Below are 23197 nucleotides of genomic sequence, written 5' to 3'. Positions count from 1 at the left end.
TCAGCTTTACGTGACGATCATACACCTGTACGGTGCTAAACCCATGTGTATTGAGTCGAGAGGTCAGATTCATGTCAGGTTTCTGACTCACCTTGCATCGTGCTTCTGCAGAAAAGACATGAAGTGCCTGATTTCATGTCGGAAAGATAGTAGGGAGCTGAGATGGTAACCTTGATATTTTGGAGACACTTTCAACCAAGCCTCAGATTCTTGGGGGTTCATTGAGAGCGAAGTTGTGTCAGAACAGGGACGCATCACAGACCCCCACTGCTCTACCTGTGGATGAGATAGAGAGACAAGATGGGAAAGATGCTGAAAAAGATGTGAGATGTGGCTTAAACTCCTCGTGGTGACTGTCCCACATTACAAGACTCCTGACGCTGCCTTTAGATGAACCCGAGCCAGTGCAGGGAGAACCTGATCATTCCTCCTACAGCAGCATGACCACATGCACGCAGGATAATGAAGTCACGGGTAGCAACCAACGAGTCATAAACATGCGTCTAATGTCAGCCAGCTATTTCAATGCTTTTTAGTCTGTGTTTATTGGTTGTTAGATGTACGGAGCTCGTCGCGAACGGACCTTTTTGAGCTGCTGTTGTGATTCCTCATACAGACCCTGGAGCTCCCTGTACTCCTGACTCTCCAGGCGTCGCACCTCCTCCTGCACACATACCTAAAAACACAACACAGAGGTCAGAGCGGCAACGGTCAGATGACTGGTCTAGTTGGTGCTTGGTTTGAAAAATTCGTTCAATTGTTTAACTTGATTTACTGGATAAAACAAAAATGTTTGACACTTGACTTTATCTCACATTACAGTAAACTGAGCAGCTTCTTTGAATGTTGGTCGGATAAAATGACAGTCTGACATGACAGCCTGTGGTGCTCCAGGACATGATGGGGAGTATTTTCATTATTGTCTGCTGTTTCATAGAAAAATATCAGAAATTAGACATTTCAATATAGATCAATTTGGGATCCTCATTCTAGTAGTTTTGTGTCTAATCAACAGACTGTGTCTCAGCTAACCTGTAGCCACTCAGTTATGTGATGTATAGACGTATGGAAGTGGATTAAACTACAGCCACCTTCTGGAAGGACTCTTCATCCCTGTTGACCAGCAGTATCCATGGATCAAGCAGGATTTTCAGAGCATGTTCCTCAACACAGTCAAAGAGCTCCTCAAAAGCAGGCATCATTCGTATGTACACCTCCCTTCTGATCTGCTCATCCACACCGATGCTCCTCCTGGCAGAGCCCAATAGATAGGTGGCATAAAGGAGCTGGAGGGGAGAGGAGAGGAGAGGTTTCGGTTTCAAAGAAACATTTATTAACATTTAACTAAACATCATAAGTCACCACATCAAAAAAACCCAAAACGACCAGAAAACAATAACATCAAAGAGATTGATCAAAAATTAATAACCAAAGATTTTTCTTCACCTACAGAACATAAAACCTCCCCAACACCCCATGTTTGGTTAAAAACCATCAAGTTGTCCGTCATTTTGTAGTAGGAGTGTTCAACCCTTAGTCTGGTTTTTAACAGTCCCACCATCACAGGCACAACTTCTGTGCTACCAGCTCCCCGAGTCCGGTTCCTGCGTGTAATCCAAATCGCAAGTTTGGCAGTTGCAGACAACAAATTTAGCAACACAATAACAGGCTTACTTACCGTTGAGTATTTAGGTCCAAAGATAAACAGATCAAACGTAAAATCATTTCCAAAACCCCGAAACCACCTTTTTAGTAAATCAAATAGTGCCACCAACCGGGCACACTGAACAAACAAATGTTCCAGGGTTTCGCAATTTCCACAAAATATACACCCCTCCCCCAGCTCAGGATCAAGGTGCGCCCTGTATCTGTTCGTGGCTATAGCCCCGTGTACAACCCTCCACTGGAGGTCTGCTGCCCGTTTCTCAACAGGCAGCTTGTACAGGCTCCGCCAACTGCCCTTCAGGGAAGAATCTGGGCCAAAAAAACGGGCCCATCTCGACTCCCCTACACCTCCCAATGTCCTAATGTGCGTGATCTTTACACACATCACATAGAGGTCCTTCTTCTTTGCCTCTTTAAAACTGCCAAGTATGGGTGTCGTCATGGTCAGGAGTTGGCCTCCTCCTTCCCTCCACTCCCCAACGGCTGGGGTTATTGTCATCAAAGGAAAAACGTAAATGCCTTCCTCGCTCTACTGATTACAGAGGTCCCGGTCCCTTGCAGATCTTCTTAATGAAGAGGGTAGGGCGGCACAGACTTCATCCACCACTTTCTCAACCAGTCTGATGGAGTTGATGCCACACTTCTCCCTTAGGGCATCAACCGTCGTCCCCATCAGATGCCCCAGTTTAGTGCAGCCAGCTCCCCTCAGCTTAACCCTCAAACTAACCGACTGCAAAATGTCAGTTTTTAAAAAATCATTAAAAAACAGAGGTTCGTCAAATAGCCACAGTCCTGGTGTTTCAGGCTTAGTGCGGGCTATGTTAAACATCCTCCAGGCTTGCATAACAGTTGCGTAAAAAGAAGACGCCCAAGAAAGGTCCAACTCCTCTGAACAAAGCAGGAACAGCTGTTTGTCGTAGGCCAACCTCCCCGCTCTCCTCAGCAGCAGACGAGCAGAATCCAGCCAGCTAGGGCCACAGCCGTAAAGGAATCTCTGAGCTGTCTGCAGTCGGAATGAGGCAAGTTTAGATATGACATCCACAAGTCCTTGGCCTCCTTCACTAACCGACAGGTAGAGCACTGGTGCTTTGACCCAATGCCGGCCAGACCAGAAGAAGTCCACAATAGTTTTTTGGATCTCGTCCAATAGACCGGACGGTGGAGTCAAAGGAACCAGCTTGTGCCACAGAGTCGAGGCAACCAAGTTATTAGCAACCAGAACTCTTCCCCTATATGACAGCTGGGGTAGCAACCATTTCCATCTACACAACTTAGCGCACACTTTCTCCTTCACTCCCTCCCAGTTCCTCCTCTTGAAGCCCTCAGTGCCCAAAAAAACACCCAAAACTTTTAGCCCCTCATTCCCCCACTTAAGCCCTCCAGGCAATGTAGGTACCACTTGATCCCTCCACTGTCCTATCAACAATGCCTCACTCTTTCCCCAATTCACCCGTGCAGATGAGGCACTTTCATATAAGGACAGAGTATCCCTCAAATTCTGAACATCCCCCTGTGTTGACACAAAAACACAAACATCATCTGCATAAGCGGATAAAACAGGAGGACGCTCAAAATCGAGGGATCCAGGTATTGAAAAACCACCGAGCCGCCCTCGCAATCTGCACAGCAAGGGCTCTATGGCAAGGCCGTTGTCCTGAAATAGGACAGCCCTGCCTGATCCCTCGCTGCACAGGAATCGGCCGACTCAGCCCTGCCCCCATCTTCAACATACACTGTGCACCATTATACAATAAACTAACCCAAGACATAAACCCATCACCAAAACCAAAAGCTTTAAGTGCAGCAAACAAATATGAATGATCTACCCTATCAAAAGCTTTTTCTTGGTCTAGTGACACAATACCAACATTAACACCATAGTCCCGACACAAATCAAAAATGTCTCTCACGAGGAAAATATTGTCCATGATGCTCCTATCAGGGACACAGTAAGTCTGGTCACGGTTCACCATTAAAGCTAAAACATCTTTTAACCGATTGGACAGCGCTCTGGAGAGCACCTTGGAATCCGTACACAACAGAGCAACCGGTCTCCAGTTCTTGATTAAAGTCAGGTCCCCCTTCTTCGGCAGTAGAGAGAGCACTGCTCTATGACAGGACACAGGAAGAGACCCAGTTCTAAAACTGTCAAGGATGACCCCGTGCAGATCCGGCCCAAGGATATTCCAAAAATGTTTATAGAAGTCAGATGAGAGGCCATCAATTCCTGGCGCCTCACCTTGCGCCATTTGATTAACAGCTGCAGTAAGTTCCTCCAGAGACAACTCCAGATCCAGAACAGCTTTCTCTTCCTGACTAAGTTGAGGAAGACCATCCAAGAGCTCCTCACGACTCTCGATGCTGCAATCTTCTGCCCCGAAGAGGTCCGCATAAAAGTCCATTGCGTGCTGCCTCATCTCTGCTGGATCACTAGATAGAACACCTCCTGGAAGCTGCAGGCAGGTCATGCTTTTCCTCTGCGCTACTGATCTCTCCAGGTTGAAAAAGAAAGAGCTGGGAGTATCCATATCCTTCAGTTGAAGGAAGCGGGACCGGACCAGCGCCCCCTTCACTCTTTCTTGGAGGAAAGAGCTGAGCTCCTGTCTCTTTTCCTGCAGTAAGCGACCTGCGTTTGGTCTTGAGTCCTGAAGTAATCCCTTCTCTAAGGAATTAATGTCTGCTTCAAGCTCTTTTACAATTGTCTTAAGTTTGAAAGTCGATAAAGCTGTGTATTGTTGGCAGAACACCCGGATCTGTGTCTTTCCAACCTCCCACCACAACTTTATCGAATTGAAGTCGACCCGTCTCTCCCTCCATCTCTGCCAGAAAATCCGAAAACTCCTACAGAAACTCCTATCCTGCAGGAGTTTGTTGTTAAAACACCAGTAGGAATTTACCCTTCCACCTGGTGAAAGGATCAAATCCGTACAAACAAAATGATGGTCCGTGAAGCCAACGGGGGTTACCTTGCTGTCAGCTAGTGAGGAGGTCAGAAACTGTGAAATGTACAGCCGATCTAGTCTAGCTGCACATATCCTGCTGTTTATTACTTTTAACCATGTGTATTGTTTGGATTTTGGATGTTTAACCCTCCACGTATCCACTAGATCTGCCTGGCTGATGATGCTCTTCAGTTTCCTTGAGGATAGTGGATGAGGCTCTTCGCCAGTTCTATCCAGCGTAAAATCCAAAGTACAGTTAAAATCCCCCCCTAAAATTATATGTTCTTGATGGAGCTTCCTCAGTTCTTCTTCCAGAATGTTAAAAAAGTCTATCCTGTCGGTTCCCTGGTTTGGAGCGTAAATGTTCAGAAAACAAAACACACAATTATTAATTTCTGCTCTAACCAGGAGGAGCCGACCCTTCAACACCTCAGAAGAGGATAAAACCTTCATGTTGTCCTTTAGTCTAAAAAGAACAGCCACACCTGCACTAAAATTACTACCGTGGCTGAGGACAAGCGACCCCTCCCACCATAAAGTCCAATCTGTGTCGTCAGCAGGAGTGGTATGAGTCTCCTGGAGAAACATCACGTCCACTCCCTTCTGGGTTATGACTTCAGACACCAAAGCTCTCTTCTGCTTATCCCTCCCTCCGTTGATGTTTAAAGAACCGATTTTTAATTTTTCCATACGAAAGATAGGAAAGATAAGCAGACAAAAACCAACATCCAATGCTCAGAAGATCCCAAAGTTCAGCATGAAACACCGTGTTGTACATGGTCATGTAGAATTTTTAACTTTCTTGACAATTTTACCCGATTTTTTTTCCTTTCGCAGAGTTGTGATATGTTTCTTTAAACGAAATCGCTTTTGTTCATCTAACTGGTCAAAACCAACCCTCCTTTTAATAATATTAACCGAACGAATGAATTTATCGGCATCTTCAAAATAATCATTAATGTCCGTTGATCTTTTGTACGTTTCATCTAGAAAATGAACAATGTCCTCTAAAGAATACAGATCTGTAGGCTTGCTGGCAGACTCTCCCACAGAAACTGTATCCGACTCAGAGTCGTAGTCCATGTCATTCACAATTGATTCCTGGCTATAAGACGCAATCTGTCCTTCATTCCCATTTTCACTATCATTCTCATTCACATCCTTTGGAGCGGCAGCAGCAACATCACCCGTCTGAGAAGAAGTCTCAATGACCTGTCAGAGAGCAGGTGCTGCCGCTGCTGGTCTCCATAGCTCCGGAGACCAGCTACTGATCAGCCTGAACCTCTGCCTGGTTCTGTCCCTCCAAGGATCTCTTATTAGATCTCTTTCTAGATCTCTTACTTTGCACAATTACGGACACACTTTCGGTATCCACGGAATCGCGTGCCGTCAACGATTCAACTACATCGGTTCTTTCTCCAACTACATCAATACGTTTCACCGTTTCATTAGAGACCGCTGCATTCGATGATACAAGCATACACACATCTGGAGCGGCTTTCGCCGCCGCCTTAACACGACCGGCCGCAACCTCGGAAAAGAGCGCATCAGCAACGGGAGGGGCTTCGACCGCTACCTCGTCACCACGCGCCGATTCCGAGGACACGTGCCGACCGACACCTGGAGCGGCTTCTGCCGCTACCTGGCTTACTACGCTCCGCAACCGCGGACGCGATCCCCTATGCCCCTACAGCATCATCAGCCTCCACCGCAGCAGAGGCGGCGCCGCCCTCCGCGGGTAACGCGGAAGCGGACTCCCGCTGCCTGCGCGGACACAGTGCACGTTTATGTCCAACATCACCACATTCAAAACATTTCATCTGCCCTGAATTAGCGTAAACCATGAAGGACATGTGACCGTGTTTCACTGTGAAGGACACCTCCAGAGACTGATCGGGTGTGTCCAGAAACATGAACACCTGCCTGCGCAGGGACTTCACGTTCTTCAGTTTAGGGCTTTTGCAACCCAATTTTATTTCAGTAAAACCACTGGCAAATTTACCGAACCGACGGAGCCCATTTTCCAACAACTCGTTTGGAATAAACGGCGGGACACCTGACACGGTGATCCGCGTGGATGGTGCAGACAGTGGGGACACCTGAACAAACAGCTGATTGATGATCACACCACGCTCAATCAGCTGATAGACGTTCTGGTCTTCCTTTAGGAAGACATCGACACCTTTGTTCATCCTCGAAGCATATAAAACATTTTCATGACCCACCTGGTCTCCTACCGCCAGCAGAACATCTTCCACCGACACGGTGTTATCCGGAGGGACGATCCGTACTCCCTGCTGGAGTGACGGAGGTGGCGGCTCGGCGGGCGCCATTGCGCCCTGAGAGTCCTCACAACACCAGCAAATACACAATAACGATTCCCACACCAAAAAAAATAATAATAAAGCACTTACCTGACCATGTACATAGTACAGAAGAAAAAGAAAGAAGGTGCAATTTGTCCAACCACAAGGACAGAAAACCATTCAAAACATCGCGCCACTCAATCCGCCACTCGATCCACCACTCACACTCACGCTCACCGGAAACCGGAAATAGAGGAGAGGAGAGGAGAGGAGGAGTCATACTGTTGTCTGCTGGCAGCAGTCATTTAACCCTGCTGGCCGCTGTGGAATGAACTGTCATTCCTCTGGTGAAGGAAAGGTTAACTGAGGGAAAACAGACCCACCCAGGTCCAGATGTAGTCAGACTGGGTGGTTCTGGGTTAGTGGACTGGCTCAGAGCTGGTGGGGTCTGACTCACTTGTTTTTATGGGTGTTTAAATCTCTCCACTTAGTGAGGGGTAGAGAGGGCAAAGAGAGGCAGAAGACAGAATGGAGGAAGAAGGTCGGGACAGCACAAAAACAAAAACAGGTGTGTGTCTGAGATGGACAGTGAGAGAAGAGGCTCAAACTTCACTGAAACTCCATCTTCTTCATGGCCATGGCCTCCTATATGACTTCACATATTTTTAGCAATTACCTTTCAGACCTTTGTTTTTTTTAGAACTTTGATTAAATAGGATTTTTCTTTATCAATCTGAAGCAGATATTTTGAGCACTATGGATGTTACATTCCAAAATATGAAGAACCTTGATTTAAGATACAAATTAGCTGTAACAGATTTCTTCAAGGCAAAACTTGATATATAGAAATGTACCTATTTCATCTCTCCAATTTAACTGATATTTGACGATGGACTGTTGACCATGCCATCAAAACCTGATTAAGAAGACATCAGAAAAAGCTCTTAAATCATTGAAATTTATTCAGTGGAATAGTGTCTTGCTGGGGTTTTGTTTTTTGGCAGAAGTAAAAATTACTAATGATTAAAGGTGTGACAGATGAATTTACTCTTGCAGGGATCCTAGAGGGGGCTTGGGAGTATGCCCGTCCAGTCTACATGTGTTTTGTTGACTTGGAGAAGGCATACGATCGGGTGCCCAGGGACTTGCTGTGGGAGGTACTGTGAGGGTATGGAGTGAGGGGAGCCTCTCCTCAGGGCCATCCAATTTCTGTACGCCAAAAAAGAGAGTTGTGTTTGGGTTGTTTGGGCTGCGCTTTGTAGCCAATTCTGTTCACGATTTTCATGGACAGAATATTGAGACGTAGTTGTGGTGAGGAGGGTAATGTAGCCGCAACAGGGCAATGAAGCCACAAGAGGGCACAAGCCAGTGTCTTATTGTGCCAGTCCCAAGCCCGGATAAATACAGGAAGGCATCTGATGTAAAACTTTTGCCAAATCAAGATGCAAATCGAATATATGACGTCCATATTGGATCAGTCAATGCCCGAGTTAATAAAAACCGCCATAAGTGAGGTTCGCCTACTGCCGCCCCTAACCCGGGGCAGCGGTAGAGCAGACGTCTTGAAGACAGATCGCCCAGCCATCAGGGGTTCGAATCCTGCTCCCGCCAGAAAATCTCCGGAGTGTGAGCTGACGGTGGGAGGTGTCAGCTCACCTCCAGGCCACTGCCGAGGCACCCTTGAGCAAGGCGCCGTCCCCCCTACAAGATGCCTATTGGGGCGCGATTTCTTCACGCGACCCGTCACTCTGCCTCCCCTGTACCTCTATATGTGTCTGAAACCAATGTGTACCACATGTATGTACTTCAGTGAAGTGTAAAGAGAATTTCCCCAAGAGGGATCAATAAAGTGTGGATTATTATTATTATTAGACATACTGTGTGACCAGGAGACCAGGTGGAAAGGTAGCAAGGCTAGAAGTTTAGGAGCAGGGTTCAAGTTGTTCTATCATGGTGTAGATAGGAAGAGAAAGGGAGTAGGAGTTATCTTGAAGGAGGAGTTTGTTTGGAATGTCCTGGAGGTAAAAAAAAAAAAAAAAGTGTCAGAGTGATCAGTCTGGAGCTACAAATCGAAGGTGTTGTTAGTGATTATGCTGTACAGGTAGAATGTGAGCTGGAGGATAAGGAGACATTCTTGTAGGACTTTGATGAAGTGTTGCAGAGCATACCTATAAGTGAGAGAGTTGTCATTGGTGCGGACTTCAATGGACATGTTGGTGCAGGAAACAGAGGTGATGAGGAGGTGATGGGCAGGTTTGGTATGCAAACCTGCCCATCACCTCCTGCATTGTGTTTTTGCAGATGGACAGATTGTAATTGACTTTGCAAAAATGATGGAAATGGCTATAGTGAATACTTTCTTCCAGAAGAAGCAGGAACATAGGGTGACCTATAAGAGTGGAGGTAGGACGACACAGGTAGACTAAATCTTGTGTAGACTGTGTAATCTGAAGGAGATCAGTGACTGCACAGTAGTGGTAGGCAAGAGTGTAGCCAAACAGCATAGGATGGTGGTGTGTAGGATGACTCTGGGGGTGAGGAAGATGAAGAAGACAAAGACAGAGCAGAGGACGAAATGGTGGAAGCTGAAAAAGGAAGAGTGTTGTATGACTTTTAGGAAGGAGTTAGACAGGCTCTGCTTGGTCAGGAGGTGCTTTGAAATGAAATATGATATATGTTAATATGTTCCCAATATGTGAATATGTAAATTTCATATGTTGCAGATGTTAATATGTATGTATATTATTTAACTATTTATGTTTGACCCCCCCCCCCCTGCTGCCACGATCGCACAAATTTCCCCACTGTGGGACAATAAAGGTCTATTATTAAATGACTGGACAACTACAGCTAATGTGATCAGGGAGACAGGTAGGAGAGTACTTGGTGTGTCATCTGGAATTAAAGTAGATAAGGAGACCCTGTGGTGGAATAAGGAGGGACAGGAGTGTATACAGACAGAGAGGTAGCTAAGAAGAAGTAGGACACTGAGAGGACTGAGGAGAGTAGACAGGAATGCAAGGAGATGCAATGGAAGGTGAATGTAGAGGTAGCAAAGGCCAAACAAGGGGTTTATGATGACTTGTATGCTAGGTTAGACAGTAAGGAGGGAAGACTGATCTATACGGGTTGGCAAGACAGAGAGACAGAGATGGAAGGGATGTATAGCAGGTTAGGGTGATTAAGGATAGGGATGGAAGTCTATTGACAGGTGCCAGTAGTGTGATGGGAAGAGGTATAGAGTACTTTGAAGAGTTGAGGAACGAGGAAAATGAGAGAGAACAAAGACTAGAAGAGGTGGCTGTTGTGGACCAGGAAGTAGCAATGATTAGTCAGGATGAAGTGAGGAGGGTATTGAAGAGGAAGAAGAGTGGAAAGGCACTCGGTCCTGATGATATATCTGTTTAGGTATGGAAGTGTCTAGGAGAGATGGAAGTAGAATTCCTGAATGGGTTGTTCAACAGGATCTCAGATAGTGAGAAGATGCCTGAGGAATGGAGGAGAAGTGTGCTGGTGCCAATTTTTAAGAACAAGGGAGATGTGCAGAGTTGCGGCAACTACAAAGGAACAAAGTTGATGAGTCATACAACGAAGTTATGGGAAAGAGTAGCTGAAGCTAGACTAAGGGCAGAACTGAGCATTTGTGAGCAGTAGTATGGTTTCATGCCAAAAAGGAGTTCTACAGATGCAGTATTTGCTTTGAGGATGTTGATATAGAAGTACAGACAAGGCCAGACAGAGCTGCATTGTGTTTTTGTAGATCTGGAGAAAGCTTATGACAGGGTTCCCAGAGAGAAACTGTGGTATTGTATGAGGAAGTCTGTTAGAGCGGTGCAGGACATGTATGAGGACTGTAAGACAGTGGTGAGGTGTGCTGTAGGTGTGACAGAGGAGTTCAAGGTGGAGGCGGGACTGCATCAGGGATCAGCTCTGAGCCCCTTCTTGTTCGCTGTGGTGATGGACAGGCTGACAGACGAGGTTAGACAGGAATCTCCATGGACTATGATGTTTGCAGATGACATTGTGATCTGTAGTGAGAGCAGGGACCAGCTAGAGAGATGGAGGTTTTTCCTGGAAAGGACAGGAATGGAGGTTAACTGCAATAAGACATGTGACTGTCATTCACATGTGTGTGAATGACAGGGACCCAAGTGGAAGAGTGAGGTTACAGGGAGAAGAGATCAAGGGGTTCGGTGAGTCAGTCTCAGGGGTTCGGCAGAGACGGAGTTCAAGACAAAACACCCGATACATAATTTTTTAAATTTAATTTTATATACTGGTTTGATCCCCAAAAGGAAATTAAGAATGCACACATATATATTTTTGAGTACAGGCCCCTGTATCACACACACACACAAGGGCGCCTGTAGGCATGCAGGGGAGGTAGAGGGGCAGGCAGCTTCTTCTTTGTGCGCCTAAAATGAGCAATTTGTAAAGGGGACGGCACCTTGCTCAAGGGTGCCTCGGCAGTGCTCCAGAGGTGAGCTGACACCTCTCACTGTCAGCTCACCTCAGGGTATTTTTTTTGGGGTGGGAGTGGGAATCAAACCGCCGATCTTAAATCATAGGACGACCCGCTCTACCGCCCGCTTTACCGCTGAGCCACTGCCACCCCAAGTCAACACATCGTCAACACATCGTGTTGGGTGTTTTGTCTGGACCTCCGCCGGACATACAGGAATGACTGTACGTTTGACACATTGTGTCAATTCATGATGACACGCCCCCCTTAGCCATCACTGGCTGCAGGTGATCACGCTACATTGATTAGCCTACCTGTGCTTCATGGGATTTTGCACACTCAGTAGTTGATTTATGCCTGTCGTGATGGTACGTCGTCTGATTTCTTTCTTAATATTGTAATCCATAGTAACTATGTTGAGCAAAAAAATGAAGTGGTCGGCTGGATATGTGCAACATTGATTTACATGTATAACGGAAGGCGATGGGAGTCAGCGTCCTATATGCATGATTTGCAATGTCAAGTTAAGCAATTCTAGTCTCGCATCGGCAAAAATAAAGGAACACTTCCTTAAGCTGCATGGAAAACAAAAGAAACAGACTTTGCTGTGAAAATGACATCAGAGTAGCACTTGTGAAGGTGAAGCCACGTGTATCTGAACTGGTCTCTCAAAAGCAACAGCAAAAGTCACCCTGGTTTGCAAGTAGGTAATTTCATGTGAGTTCATGCACTGTCTTGGTTTTTGTTCTTTGGAAAAGGTGACATTTATGTACAGTTCATTAAATGCACCAAAACATATACAGTACTTACGTCTTAAATTTGACACTGAACCACAGAAGGGTTCAGTGAGTGAGCATATGAAACTAGCGGGGTTCAGTACCACCAGCAAGGTTAAGAACCACTGCTCTAGTGTTAGTAACTTTGAGACCGAGCGTGTACAAGCAGCAGAGAAGAGGAGTCATCTATGACAACACAGCCTTTTGTTACCACGTCCATCCCCAACACTTCCATGTCCAGACTGCCCCCAGCTCTTCCATACACACCTTGGACTCTACAGTCACCAGCAGGCACACAGACGGAGAGCCCTGTTAGGACAGCTAGCCCAGAAGAAGAAATGAATGATGTAGGAGAATGGATCCTCGTTTTTCGAGGTTGTTATGGTGATGATGATGATGATGATGATGATGATGATGATGATGATATTAGTGTGTACAGGCCCTGAACACACAAGCAGACACAAGGGGTCTGTACACATAAAGGGGGACGTAAAGTGGTGGGCAGCTCCTTCATGGTGTGCCCAAATGAGCAACTTGTAAGGGGAATGGCACCTTGCTCAAGGGCGCCTTGGCAGTAGTCCGGAAGTGAGCTGACACCTCCCACTATCAGCTCACACTCTGGGTGGTTTTTGGCGGGAGCGGGAATCGAACCGCTGATGTTGGAATATTGGACGAACCGCTCTACCGCCCACTCTACCACTGAGCAACTGCCGCCCCAAGATGGAAGGATGGATGGAAAGTGTGAAAAGCAAAACCTGCTGAGCCAACCTGGACTAGGAAATACTAGAATTTTTATTATTTTTACTATACTAATTCTGTGAGTGTGCTTGTATGTGTGTCTGTGTTCTGACCTGTGCTTCCCTCTGCACCCTGTACGGGTCCAGCCCATCCTGATAGAACAGTTCACGGTAGTGCTGCAGGTCAGTCCAGAAGTTAATGGCGTTCTCCCAAAGCTGAAAAAGTACTGAATTCAGTAACTGTGTTTGTCATGTGAAAGACAAATAAGGGTGCCAACAGTTTGTTTGCTGATTTTTCACCTGATTTCCAGATTGTTCACAGAAGTGAGTCAGGTATAATCCGGCCCACGAGTCGACGCTGAGAGCCTGCAGCATCCTGTCTGCTCTCCTGCTATCCTGCAGTCGACCTCTGTTAGAAAGCAGCTGCTAACACACAACGGAAACCACTATCCAACACAAATATCTAGTAATATAAAATAGGAAATCACCAAAGAAGAAGCTTGAAAGAAGGAATATATCTGTTTAATATAGTGACTTATAGTTCATTATCTGGTTCTCGATTGATTCACTGATTGATCTACTCAGTCGATCAAAAGAGATGAAGACACATCGAGGAAGGACAGCTTGCTGCTACCTGTGTGCAAACAGTGAACAGAGGCAGGTAGTTGTCAGAGAGAAGGTTGGGGAGACCTACAGGACCCTGGTGGGACAGAGGACGGACACAGCACTCTGCATAAGAGCAGTCATCTCTGTCCTCCTGAACGCAGGGGGACGTCCAGAACCGAGGAGCCCTGTACAGCATGAGATCATAGAAATACCAGACATCACCAACAGCTCTGAATGATAAAGACAACATCACTGAACAGCCTCTTAAGGTTGAAGCCATGTCTAATAAAAACAAAAACCACTCCAACAGACCAGAGGCCTGTACCATATAGCTTGATTAAACTAGCCGGGCTTCCTCCTACTTATCTGGCTTCACTTAACGAGACATCCGCCCTCCGGATTTTCGGTACCATAAAATCGGCTATCAACTCACTAATTTTTGAGAAGTGGCTTAATTACAGCTACTTTATTTAGAACCCTACTGTTCTAAATAATTATCGACCCATCTCAAATCTCCTGTTTTTATCTAAGATCTTAGAGAAAATAGTCGCTAATCAGTTCTGTGATTTCCTTAAATCCAACAGTTTATTCGAGAATTTCCAGTCAGGTTTCAGGGAACATCATAGTACGGAAACAGCACTTGTCAAGGTTAGCAACGACCTTCTAACCGCTTCAGACAGAGGACTTGTTTCTATACTGGTTTTCTTGGACCTTAGTGCGGCGTTTGAGACAATTGACCACAATATTCTTCTGGCACGACTGGACCAAACAATTGGTTTTAAGAGATCAGCACTGATGTGGTTTAAGTCCTATCTAACTGACCGTTCCCAGTTTGTTAACAACTCCTCTCAGTCAACTACAGTTAGTTATGGAGTTCCTCAAGGCTCGGTTCTTGGTCCAATACTGTTTATCTTGTACATGCTTCCTCTGGGTAATTTGATAAGGAAACACTCCATCAACTTCCATTGTTATGCCGATGATACGCAATTATATCTCTCGATTAAACCTGACGAAGTCAGCCAGTTGTGCAAATTACAGATGTGTATCAAAGGGATTAAAGATTGAATGACGAATAACTTTTTGCATCTCAATTCTGATAAAACTGAGGTTGTTGTGCTCGGCCCAAAAACTGTTAGGGATGTAGTGCCCAGTGATGTAATTACCTTGGATGGCATCACGTTTGAGGCCAAAACCACTGCGAGGAACCTAGGTGTCATCTTTGATCAGGATCTCTCGTTTAACACACACATTAAGCAGGTTTCTAGAACAGCCTTTTTCCATCTCCGAAACATTGCTAAAATCAGGCATATTTTAAAACGGAGTGATGCAGAGAAATTAATCCACGCTTTCATCACTTCCAGACTAGATTACTGTAACGCACTTTTTTCAGGCTGCCCCAAAAAGTCGCTGAAGACTCTTCAACTAATTCAGAATGCTGCCGCCCGTGTTCTGACCAGGACCAGTGCCAGGGACCATATTTCTCCTGTGCTGGCTTCTCTGCACTGGCTTCCTGTGAAAGCTAGGATAGATTTTAAAATACTCCTCCTCACTTACAAAGCCTTTCGTGGCCAGGCACCGACCTATCTGAAGGAACTTTTAGTTCCTTATAATCCATCTCGAGCATTACGCTCTCAACATACTGGCCTACTGGTGGTTCCTAGAATTTATAAAAGTAGGACGGGGGCTAGAGCCTTTTGCTATCAAGCCCCTCTATTGTGGAACCACCTCCCCACCTCAGTTCGGGGGGCAGACACCCTCTCACTATTTAAGACTAGACTTAAAACTTTTCTTTTTCATAAATTTTACAATTAATGGCAACTTAGGTTACTACGTTTATTTTCATATAGACCTACACTGCTGGAGACTCAACATCCAGACTCACTGAGTTCCTCTCTCCTCCCCCTTCTCTCCAACCATCTCTGTTACTCCTCCTCCTCTCTGACCTCACTCTCCAAGTCTCCAATCACACCGTACTAACTAAACTTCTTCCCTGGAGTCTCTGTGCTCTATGTCCTCCCAGGTTTTTCTCAGGTTCACCCCTCATCCGCCCATCTGCTATAGACCTGCTCTTCCCATCCCACCAGTACCACCCCTAACCTAATTATCGGCTGGGGTCCGGCGTCCTTTTTCCTCCGCGCCTCCATACTGTTCCACCCCTCATCCACCCATCCACTGTGGACCATCTGCTGTGGACCTACACCTCCCAAACAACAGTATCACCCCTCACCTAACCATCGACTGGGGTCCTGCTGCCTGTCTTCCTTGGTGTCATCTTACTGACACTCCTCATCCGCCCAGCCGCCGTGGACCTTCCTCTGTGGACCTGCACCTCCGAGCCCACCAGTATCACCCCCATCTCTCCATGTGCTGTGGACCTTCTCCTCCAAGCCCACCAGTACCACCCCTCAACTATCCATCGGCTGGGGTCCTGCTTCCTTTCTTCCTCCGTGCCGCCATACAGTCATCCACGCAGCTGTAATTGTGCCTTGACTTTAGCAACCTTAACCATATTGATACTGTCTCTATCTGGCCAATCTGTCACTCTCTCTCTTGATTTCTTTTCCACCCAACCGGTCGAGGCGGATGGCCGCTCAAAAGAGTCTGGGTCCTGCCTGGAGTTTCTTCCTCATCGAGGGAGTTTTTCCCCGCCACTGTCGCTTACGCTTGCTCTGGAGGGTTCAGTTGGGTTTCTCTGTCTGTTAAAGCGCTTTGAAATGTCTGCTGCCATGATTAAGCACTATATAAATAAAACTTGATTGATTGATTGATAATTCAATTCAGGCTTGTCCACTCTAAATCTGTGCGCGCTCACACAAAAAGGGCGGAGTTTGCTGCATGTGACCAATCGCTAGGGGTGGGCGGATTGATCCAAATATCGATATTATCGATACTAAGCAGGTACTTGGATCAGATCGATACTATTGTCCTCTGATCGATACCTTGCTCCTCCACCAATTTCCTCAAAGCGCCGCTTCTCTGTACAAATAGCGCACCCCCCCCTCTCTCGCCCAGAGCCCCCTGCTACTCTCTGAGTCTCTGCCTGAGTGACTCAGGCACACCTTTAGCTCCTCCCCATACCTGGCCACTGGCCTGCTGCATCCTCCGGACAGAGACAATGGACTCTGGTAGAGGCTTTTCAGCCAAAAAATCAACAATACCCACATAATCTGTTTTTCACAATGTCATTGGGTATCAACTTAAGGAGATTGGTTCAATGGTTATATGTTCACCCAGTTGAAAAAGATCTTGTTTTACTAAGGGCTACAGCTATCCATTACCCAAGGAATCGATTAATCTATTGATTAATTCTATTACTAAAGTAATCAGATAAAAATACAAGGTTCCCAATATGTTATTGATATTGTTATTTATGTGACTGCTTTCCTATTTGGTCTGAATTGTAATGACATAAATAAAAGTTATATGGTGAATGAGAAGAAACACCAGTTCCATTAGTGTAATATTTATTACCCCAAAAATGGATTTCTCATAATCTCTAATTTATTGTGAACCATGTACATTAAAGTGCTAAACAACCTTTAATTCCTGAAATAACATTATGTTACATTGCTGCTTTTTTTTTAGGTTTGACTCTCTTGACTTTTGTTCTGAAACAGTTGTTGTAGTAGAAGTCTTTTTTTTTTATACTGTTAAAGTTTGCATTGTAGTTATTTATTAAAAAATGAGACATTTTTATTGCCTAAAATATTTGTCCTGTGTTTATCACAGTTATAATAAACTAACTCAGGGGGGGGGGTCAATTATTCAATGATCTTGACATTTCCAAGCAAAAAGTATCGGTATCGTGTCAGTATCTTCTGATACTACCCTGTATTTACTTGGTATCGGATCGATACCAAAATTCCCAGTATCGCCCATCCCTACTGTGCACCAAGATCCACCGGGTTCTCATAAAACGGACAGGCCATTTTCCAGGAGAACTGATTGGTCAGTAGGTGGGGCTTTTATACCTGCTGAGCTCTTATCCTGAACTTATCCTGCTCCGGAGCAGGTTAGGTGTTTAGCATAGGTTACCACGACAAAGTAGCCCAGTAGAAAGTAAGCCACCTTTATGGTACCGAAAAGCCAGGGTTAAACCTGAAATTATCTCGCTAAACCGTAATCCAGCTTTATGGTACAGGCCTCAGGTGTCGTATCACTAGACCAACCAGAGATAAATACGGACACAGAAAAGGAATAAATAAAGATACAGACACAAACTTGCCTGCCTCTCATTGGGCTAATCTGTCCACATCATCAAATTCAGTCACAGACCACAGAAAACTAAAATTAGCAAATGTAAATTGTTGTTAGAGCAGAAATCGATCTTTCTCTTCATCCACTGAGCTGGACACGGTGGTTTAAAGGGATGCAGCATCCTGTTTGCATTGCCTGATCAAGTATTTATAGATTACACGAGTGAACAGCTTCAGCTCTCCTCTTCCCTGTAAACCACGGAAAATAAGCTGTAATCATTTCTGATTCAATGAGCTGGACCGAGATATCTCATGTGTTTTACATTGAAGGTTGTTCTATAGAAGCACTATTAGCTGATTAAAGCAGTGACTGTACAGACGGTAGGAAGCTGAACTCTGGTGGAGGAGCTCACCAGTAGCAGAACAGTGACTCTGCGACGAGCGACTGAACCCAGTGCAGGTTCTGCTCTGTCCAGCAGGGGGAGGTAGTCAGTCCCAGTCTGGACAGCTGGTCTGGGTTCAGTCTACTGGGACTGCTGCTCAGCAGGTACCAGCTCCTCATCAGCACTAAATACCTGTTGAGAACACACTACATTAAATCACACACACATGAACAAATAATACACATGCTTTACTATCATACTGTATTTCATCAGCATGGTTTGTGTACCAGTTTCATTTCATCAGATAACTGCCATTGCTGTGTTTACCTCGTCTTCCTCTCTCTGCTCTGTGTGGTTTTCAGTCTCTCTATATCCATCCACAAATGAAATAGCTTCTCTCCTTGAGTCCCTCGCAAAAACACCTTAAACTCATCCAAACCCAGTCTACTGACATGGCAACAGGTACCATAGTAGCAGATATCAAGGATGTGTTCTTGGCCTGTGCATGCACTACCCACCTCCCAATTCTTCCCAAACATATTGGTCTTTTCTCCCACTCCCCTCCCCTTCATGCTCTCCTGAACTTTCTCTTTCTTGCTGTCCAATCTGTCTCTGTCTTCATCAGCCGAACGCTGGTAACCTTTAGATTCAAAGGATTCATCTGTGCTGGAATGATTCGTCCACTCTCCTGACATACTGAAGCAATGGGTGGTGTTTGCCAGGCTCTGACCATTCATCAGGTTCAAGGTATTGTTGAGCACTTGTTTAACCACCCCAGCAGCTACATACTCCAGCTCTTTTTCTGGGGACTCATAACTCTGGCCAACAAACTCGCTTATACGTTCAAACTCTGAGCTGCCAGGTGATGGAGCTGTGCCTGATATCAGGGGTTCCTGTTCTTTCTCACATTTAGAATCAGGGGAGGAAGAGGAATGTGAGAAAGATAAGGTCACATCGGATGGGTCCTTTGGCATGGACAAGCTGGACAAACATCTGGGTGATTCACACAACTTTGTGTTGATATGCTCCTCCTGGCTGGAGGGTTTACTGATAGATCCTGAAGAGCAGGGAAAAGAACAGAGCAGGGAAAAGAGCAGGGAATCTTCTTAATTTAGCTTCAACATGCTAAATATAATCACAACAGCAGTTTGTACAACACCCTCCTGAAAGGTTCTCTGGAGAATGTGATCATGCTAGGATGTTCAATGTGTTGTGATTACCTGAGGACATATGCAGTGGTGGGACAGACGGGGTGATCTGACTTGAACTACATGTCCTCCTCTGGATAAAGATGTTGAATTCTTGTCTGAACAGCTTGGCTAGTCTGAGAATGACCAGGAAGAGACACTGTCTGGGGCTTTTCTCAAATACTTTCTTCACAACACAAAAAATTGCATTTTTCATTATTTCTCCAGTGCTGTTTCTTTGTGTAGGCAGAGTGAGATTTGTCCTGAAGGCTTCTCACGTAGGGCTTAAGGAACAACGACATTGGATGGAAAGATGTCGACACTCTTCATTAAGTATTGGTGGAGAACAACAATTATAAAGTCACAGCTAACAGAAGTAAAACCATGCTATTTTCAACCATGATGTACAGAACAAACTTAAAAATCACTACAGAATATGGAAGTTTAAACTACACTTGTTTTGCATTCATCATCAGAAGACACAACGGCTAACGCCTACAGTACCTGTACTCATTGTAGCAATCGCTTTGAAGGAAGAAGGGGAACCTTTCCTTCAGAACCCACTGAATTCCTTGTTTTCCATCCAGACACTGTAAATGTCAGACAAAAAGATTCCTGAGATGGAGCTCCACAGCTTCAGCACTAGCTCCTCAGGACAGAGAAACATTCTTCATTTACATGAACAGAGTACTGGTTGTCCACTGGAGGCGTTCTGGCCACCACTGAGGGGTTACCACTGAGACACTGTGTTTTGCTGTGGAATAGTGCTGATCGGATTCTTCTGGAGACAACCTCAGCTGCCCCGTTCACAACCTCAAACAGTCCCATGTCCTTGTTGTACAGCAAAGACTCTGTGAAAGTCTACAAAAAGATGACGGAGAATGTTCAAAAGTGCTGTTAAAAGTCAGCTCATCACATTAAGACCAGTAGGATTAGTTTACCGGCAGACGTAAGAAATCATTAAAGAAATGAACCAATAGATCATCAGAGGCCAGAGAATCCTCCTGCAGAGAAAAAACAGTACCAATCAAAAAAGGTGGAGATCCTGATAAATCTTTGCTCTATGAAAAAACTTCTAAATATCAGTAATCAATCGTACTCACAAAGTTGGTAGCTGTGAGATGGGAGAGCTCTTCACATGGAGAAGAACACAAATTACTAAACTAATAATAACCACCAAAAAGTCATTTTAGTCATAAGGCAGCTCTTACCGGTTGGATTTACTCCACACATGGTTCACTTCTGTAGAAGAAAATCAGCGCAACACGTTAAGACGTTCTGCACCCAAAGCTGAGCCAGGAAGTCACTTTTGACACACACCCGTCTGGCGTAACTACACACACTGCAGGTTGCTACGGAGTGGACTCACTTTAAAACACGGGCTGGTAAAGGTTTAACTAGAAGGAGCGGGGAGAAACAAAGACTTCTTCCCTACTGCAGGGCGAGACATGTCTCTCAATCACTCACACATTTACGTCACTGTTTTTTCCTTGTTTGTTTCCGATTGACAACAAAAACAAATCAAACGGTTACACGGCTCTGAGGCGGCGCGTAGATGTTGATTTTGTACCACTAGATGGCGCAAAACACCGAAAATTTTATTTAGATGGATAAACGTTCAAAAGTATTACTGTATTACAAATAATAGAAAGGTGTTTAAAAAAATTTATCTAATCAAAAACACATTGGCAAAATGTCAAAATAAGTTGAAAATCTGAGTAATTCCAAAAAACAGCATCTTCTACATTTCATCTACTTGTCTGTACATCAGCAAAAAATCATCCACATCAGAGAGAGCCTTCCTTCACATAAACAATTAAAACCATGACTAAGAACTGTTTTAGAAAAAATGCCTGTAAATGTATCACATAAATATGCATAAAAACACATTGAAATGTACAGAAGGTGCTCACATGCAATGGCATCAGTTTCCTTGTTGCTAAGACTTGTCTTCTCCATGAGACAAAAACTTAATAAAACACTAATGTGGCTCTGACACAGCCAACAGGAGCACAGACCACTTCCTGCTCACAGTCTCCTGACATTTTGTTTGTTCTGAGCACTTCCTGGAAGAATGATGTCCTTCTTGTGACGGCCCACAGACTGGCTGCCTCACTCTCTGGGGCTGTGGAACGCACACAAACATGCTGTGCAGAACTGGAAACCACAGTCAGCACTGCAGCACACACCCTCACCTTTCACTGAGTGACACCTTGCAGAATGTTGGCATAGAGGGCAAGGCTTGAGGCACTCGTCATTGAAGAGGGTTCTGGCAATCTGGAAGTAAAAAATTATGTGAAATGATAAAAGGTCTTAATGTGAACTTCTCAGAACAGCAACATGAAGACAAATTAGAAACATCATTCATCCTCCAATGAGCAATTACTAAAACCTTTGACATGCTGGAAATAGCCAAATTTTATATGTATTCACATTAGGAAAATATTTATAAAAATGTGCCTAACGAAAAATGTTCCTGTCTGCTGCTGCTGCCTGAACGTTGGACACTGTCTTGCAATGGGGTCAGAGTGCTGTTTCCAGACTGGGGGGTGCAGTTGGTCCTAGACTGGGCCTGAACCGTCTTGATGGCTGACCTCTTAGAGTGGGGCTCCCCAGTCCCTGGTCCTGGTCTTACAGGCCCTAGGCAGGGAGACCCTCCAGATTTGTTGTCAGTGGAGGAGATACTGCAATACCAGGTAGATGTGTGGTGTGGATGGAACAATGCCCCATTACATCTCCCTTTTTCCGAATTTCCTTCCCTTCCCTCCCTTGTTATGAATTTGATGTTTATTAACACATGGTGTGGCTCAGAGTGACACCTGGTATCATGGCCAAACAGCGCTGCTGAGAAGACGTGAAGTCAGATTCCGTATTAAACGCTTTATTTCTAGTGTTTGCTTCACGCCTGTGTCTTTACTGCTCAGTGGTCATCTTTACGGAGGCCATTGAGTCGGCTCAAGTGAGCCTCATGTCTGAACCAACATTGTTTGTTTTGGTGGATGAGGCTGTTTGCTGCAGCCCACGCCAGGTAATCAAGTGTCTCGTTTTTCTTCCCTAATTCTGTTTCTCATTCTTCACGAAAGCTTCAGTTCTAATTCAGATCTTTATCCTAATTTAAACACTAATGCCAGAAATAAATTGTGCATCATGTATATGTGTTTGGTAATTTACTTTACTATACGCGTGTAAATGCATACCTGTATTTTTTTTAAATTGTATGAAAATTAAATGAAATGTTGTTCTTTTATTTCAATAGAAGTGAATGCATTGCATTTTTATAGAACAATTTTATTTCATCATAGCACAAACATGTCTATCTGTTTACTGACTGTGTGAACACTGTAGAGGAGGGCTCAACAACCCCCCGTCCGAGGACCGGTACCGGTCCATGGATCATTTGATATCGGTCCGCAAACAAAATCTTGCATAGTACAAATTAATCATTCACTCATTTTCAACACTTGTTTCTCCGAGTTGAGGGGTTGCTTCCAGATCTTAGTCGAAGGGGCAGCAGTGGCTCAGTGGTAGAGTGGGCAGTAGAGCAGGTCATCCAATGTTCCAAGATCGGCGGTTCTATTCCCACTCCCACCCAAAAACATCCGGAGTGTAAGCTGAAAGTGGGAGGTGTCAGCTCACCTTCGGAGCACTGCTGAGGTGCCCTTGAGCAAGGTGCCATCACCCTCACAAGCTGCTCATTTGGGCACTCCAAAAGTGGACTGCCTGCCACTCTACCTGCCATTGCATGCTCACAGGTCTCCTTGTGTGTGATTGAGTGTATTACAGGGGCCTGTACACACTAATATGCATGTGTGTGATTGACTAACAAAAACCTGAGTGTGCATCCTTAATTTCCCTTCGGGGATTATAACAGTGTATAAAATTAAATTAAAATTATTTTGAAAAAACACTGCTTCCGTCTTCGCCTTACTGCCACACT

At 45.1% G+C, this 23197-nt stretch overlaps 1 protein-coding gene across 7 annotated transcripts in view; it reads right to left on the bottom strand.

The window, feature by feature from the left end:
- LOC137600883 (regulator of G-protein signaling 22) overlaps nt 1–21312 on the bottom strand; it is a 31240-nt gene extending 9928 nt beyond the window's left edge. Inside the window, exons 1-15 of one of the 7 annotated variants that reach the window (XM_068322739.1) lie at nt 21174–21312; nt 20472–20502; nt 20364–20392; nt 20202–20264; nt 19939–20121; nt 19765–19850; nt 19294–19397; nt 18401–19130; nt 18104–18265; nt 13523–13679; nt 13189–13314; nt 13003–13104; nt 1092–1286; nt 584–676; nt 92–276 (exon numbers count right to left, since the gene is read on the bottom strand). In XM_068322739.1, coding sequence (XP_068178840.1) covers nt 92–276; nt 584–676; nt 1092–1286; nt 13003–13104; nt 13189–13314; nt 13523–13679; nt 18104–18265; nt 18401–19130; nt 19294–19397; nt 19765–19850; nt 19939–20121; nt 20202–20264; nt 20364–20392; nt 20472–20493 — 2237 coding nt within the window. In that variant the 5' untranslated portion in view covers nt 20494–20502; nt 21174–21312. Of the gene's footprint in view, nt 1–91; nt 277–583; nt 677–1091; nt 1287–13002; nt 13105–13188; nt 13315–13522; nt 13680–18103; nt 18266–18400; nt 19131–19293; nt 19398–19764; nt 19851–19938; nt 20122–20201; nt 20265–20363; nt 20393–20471; nt 20762–21173 lie in introns of those variants that run through there. The other 6 variants (XM_068322744.1, XM_068322738.1, XM_068322740.1 and 3 more) reach the window with 6 other exon arrangements.
- Nucleotides 21313–23197: the final 1885 nt, after the last annotated feature.

The sequence above is a fragment of the Antennarius striatus genome, chromosome 9, assembly GCF_040054535.1.
Source record: "Antennarius striatus isolate MH-2024 chromosome 9, ASM4005453v1, whole genome shotgun sequence".
In the NCBI taxonomy this organism is placed as follows: domain Eukaryota; kingdom Metazoa; phylum Chordata; class Actinopteri; order Lophiiformes; family Antennariidae; genus Antennarius; species Antennarius striatus.
The sequence above is the reverse complement of the archived record's forward strand: the minus strand, read 5'-3'. Positions and strand labels throughout refer to the sequence as shown.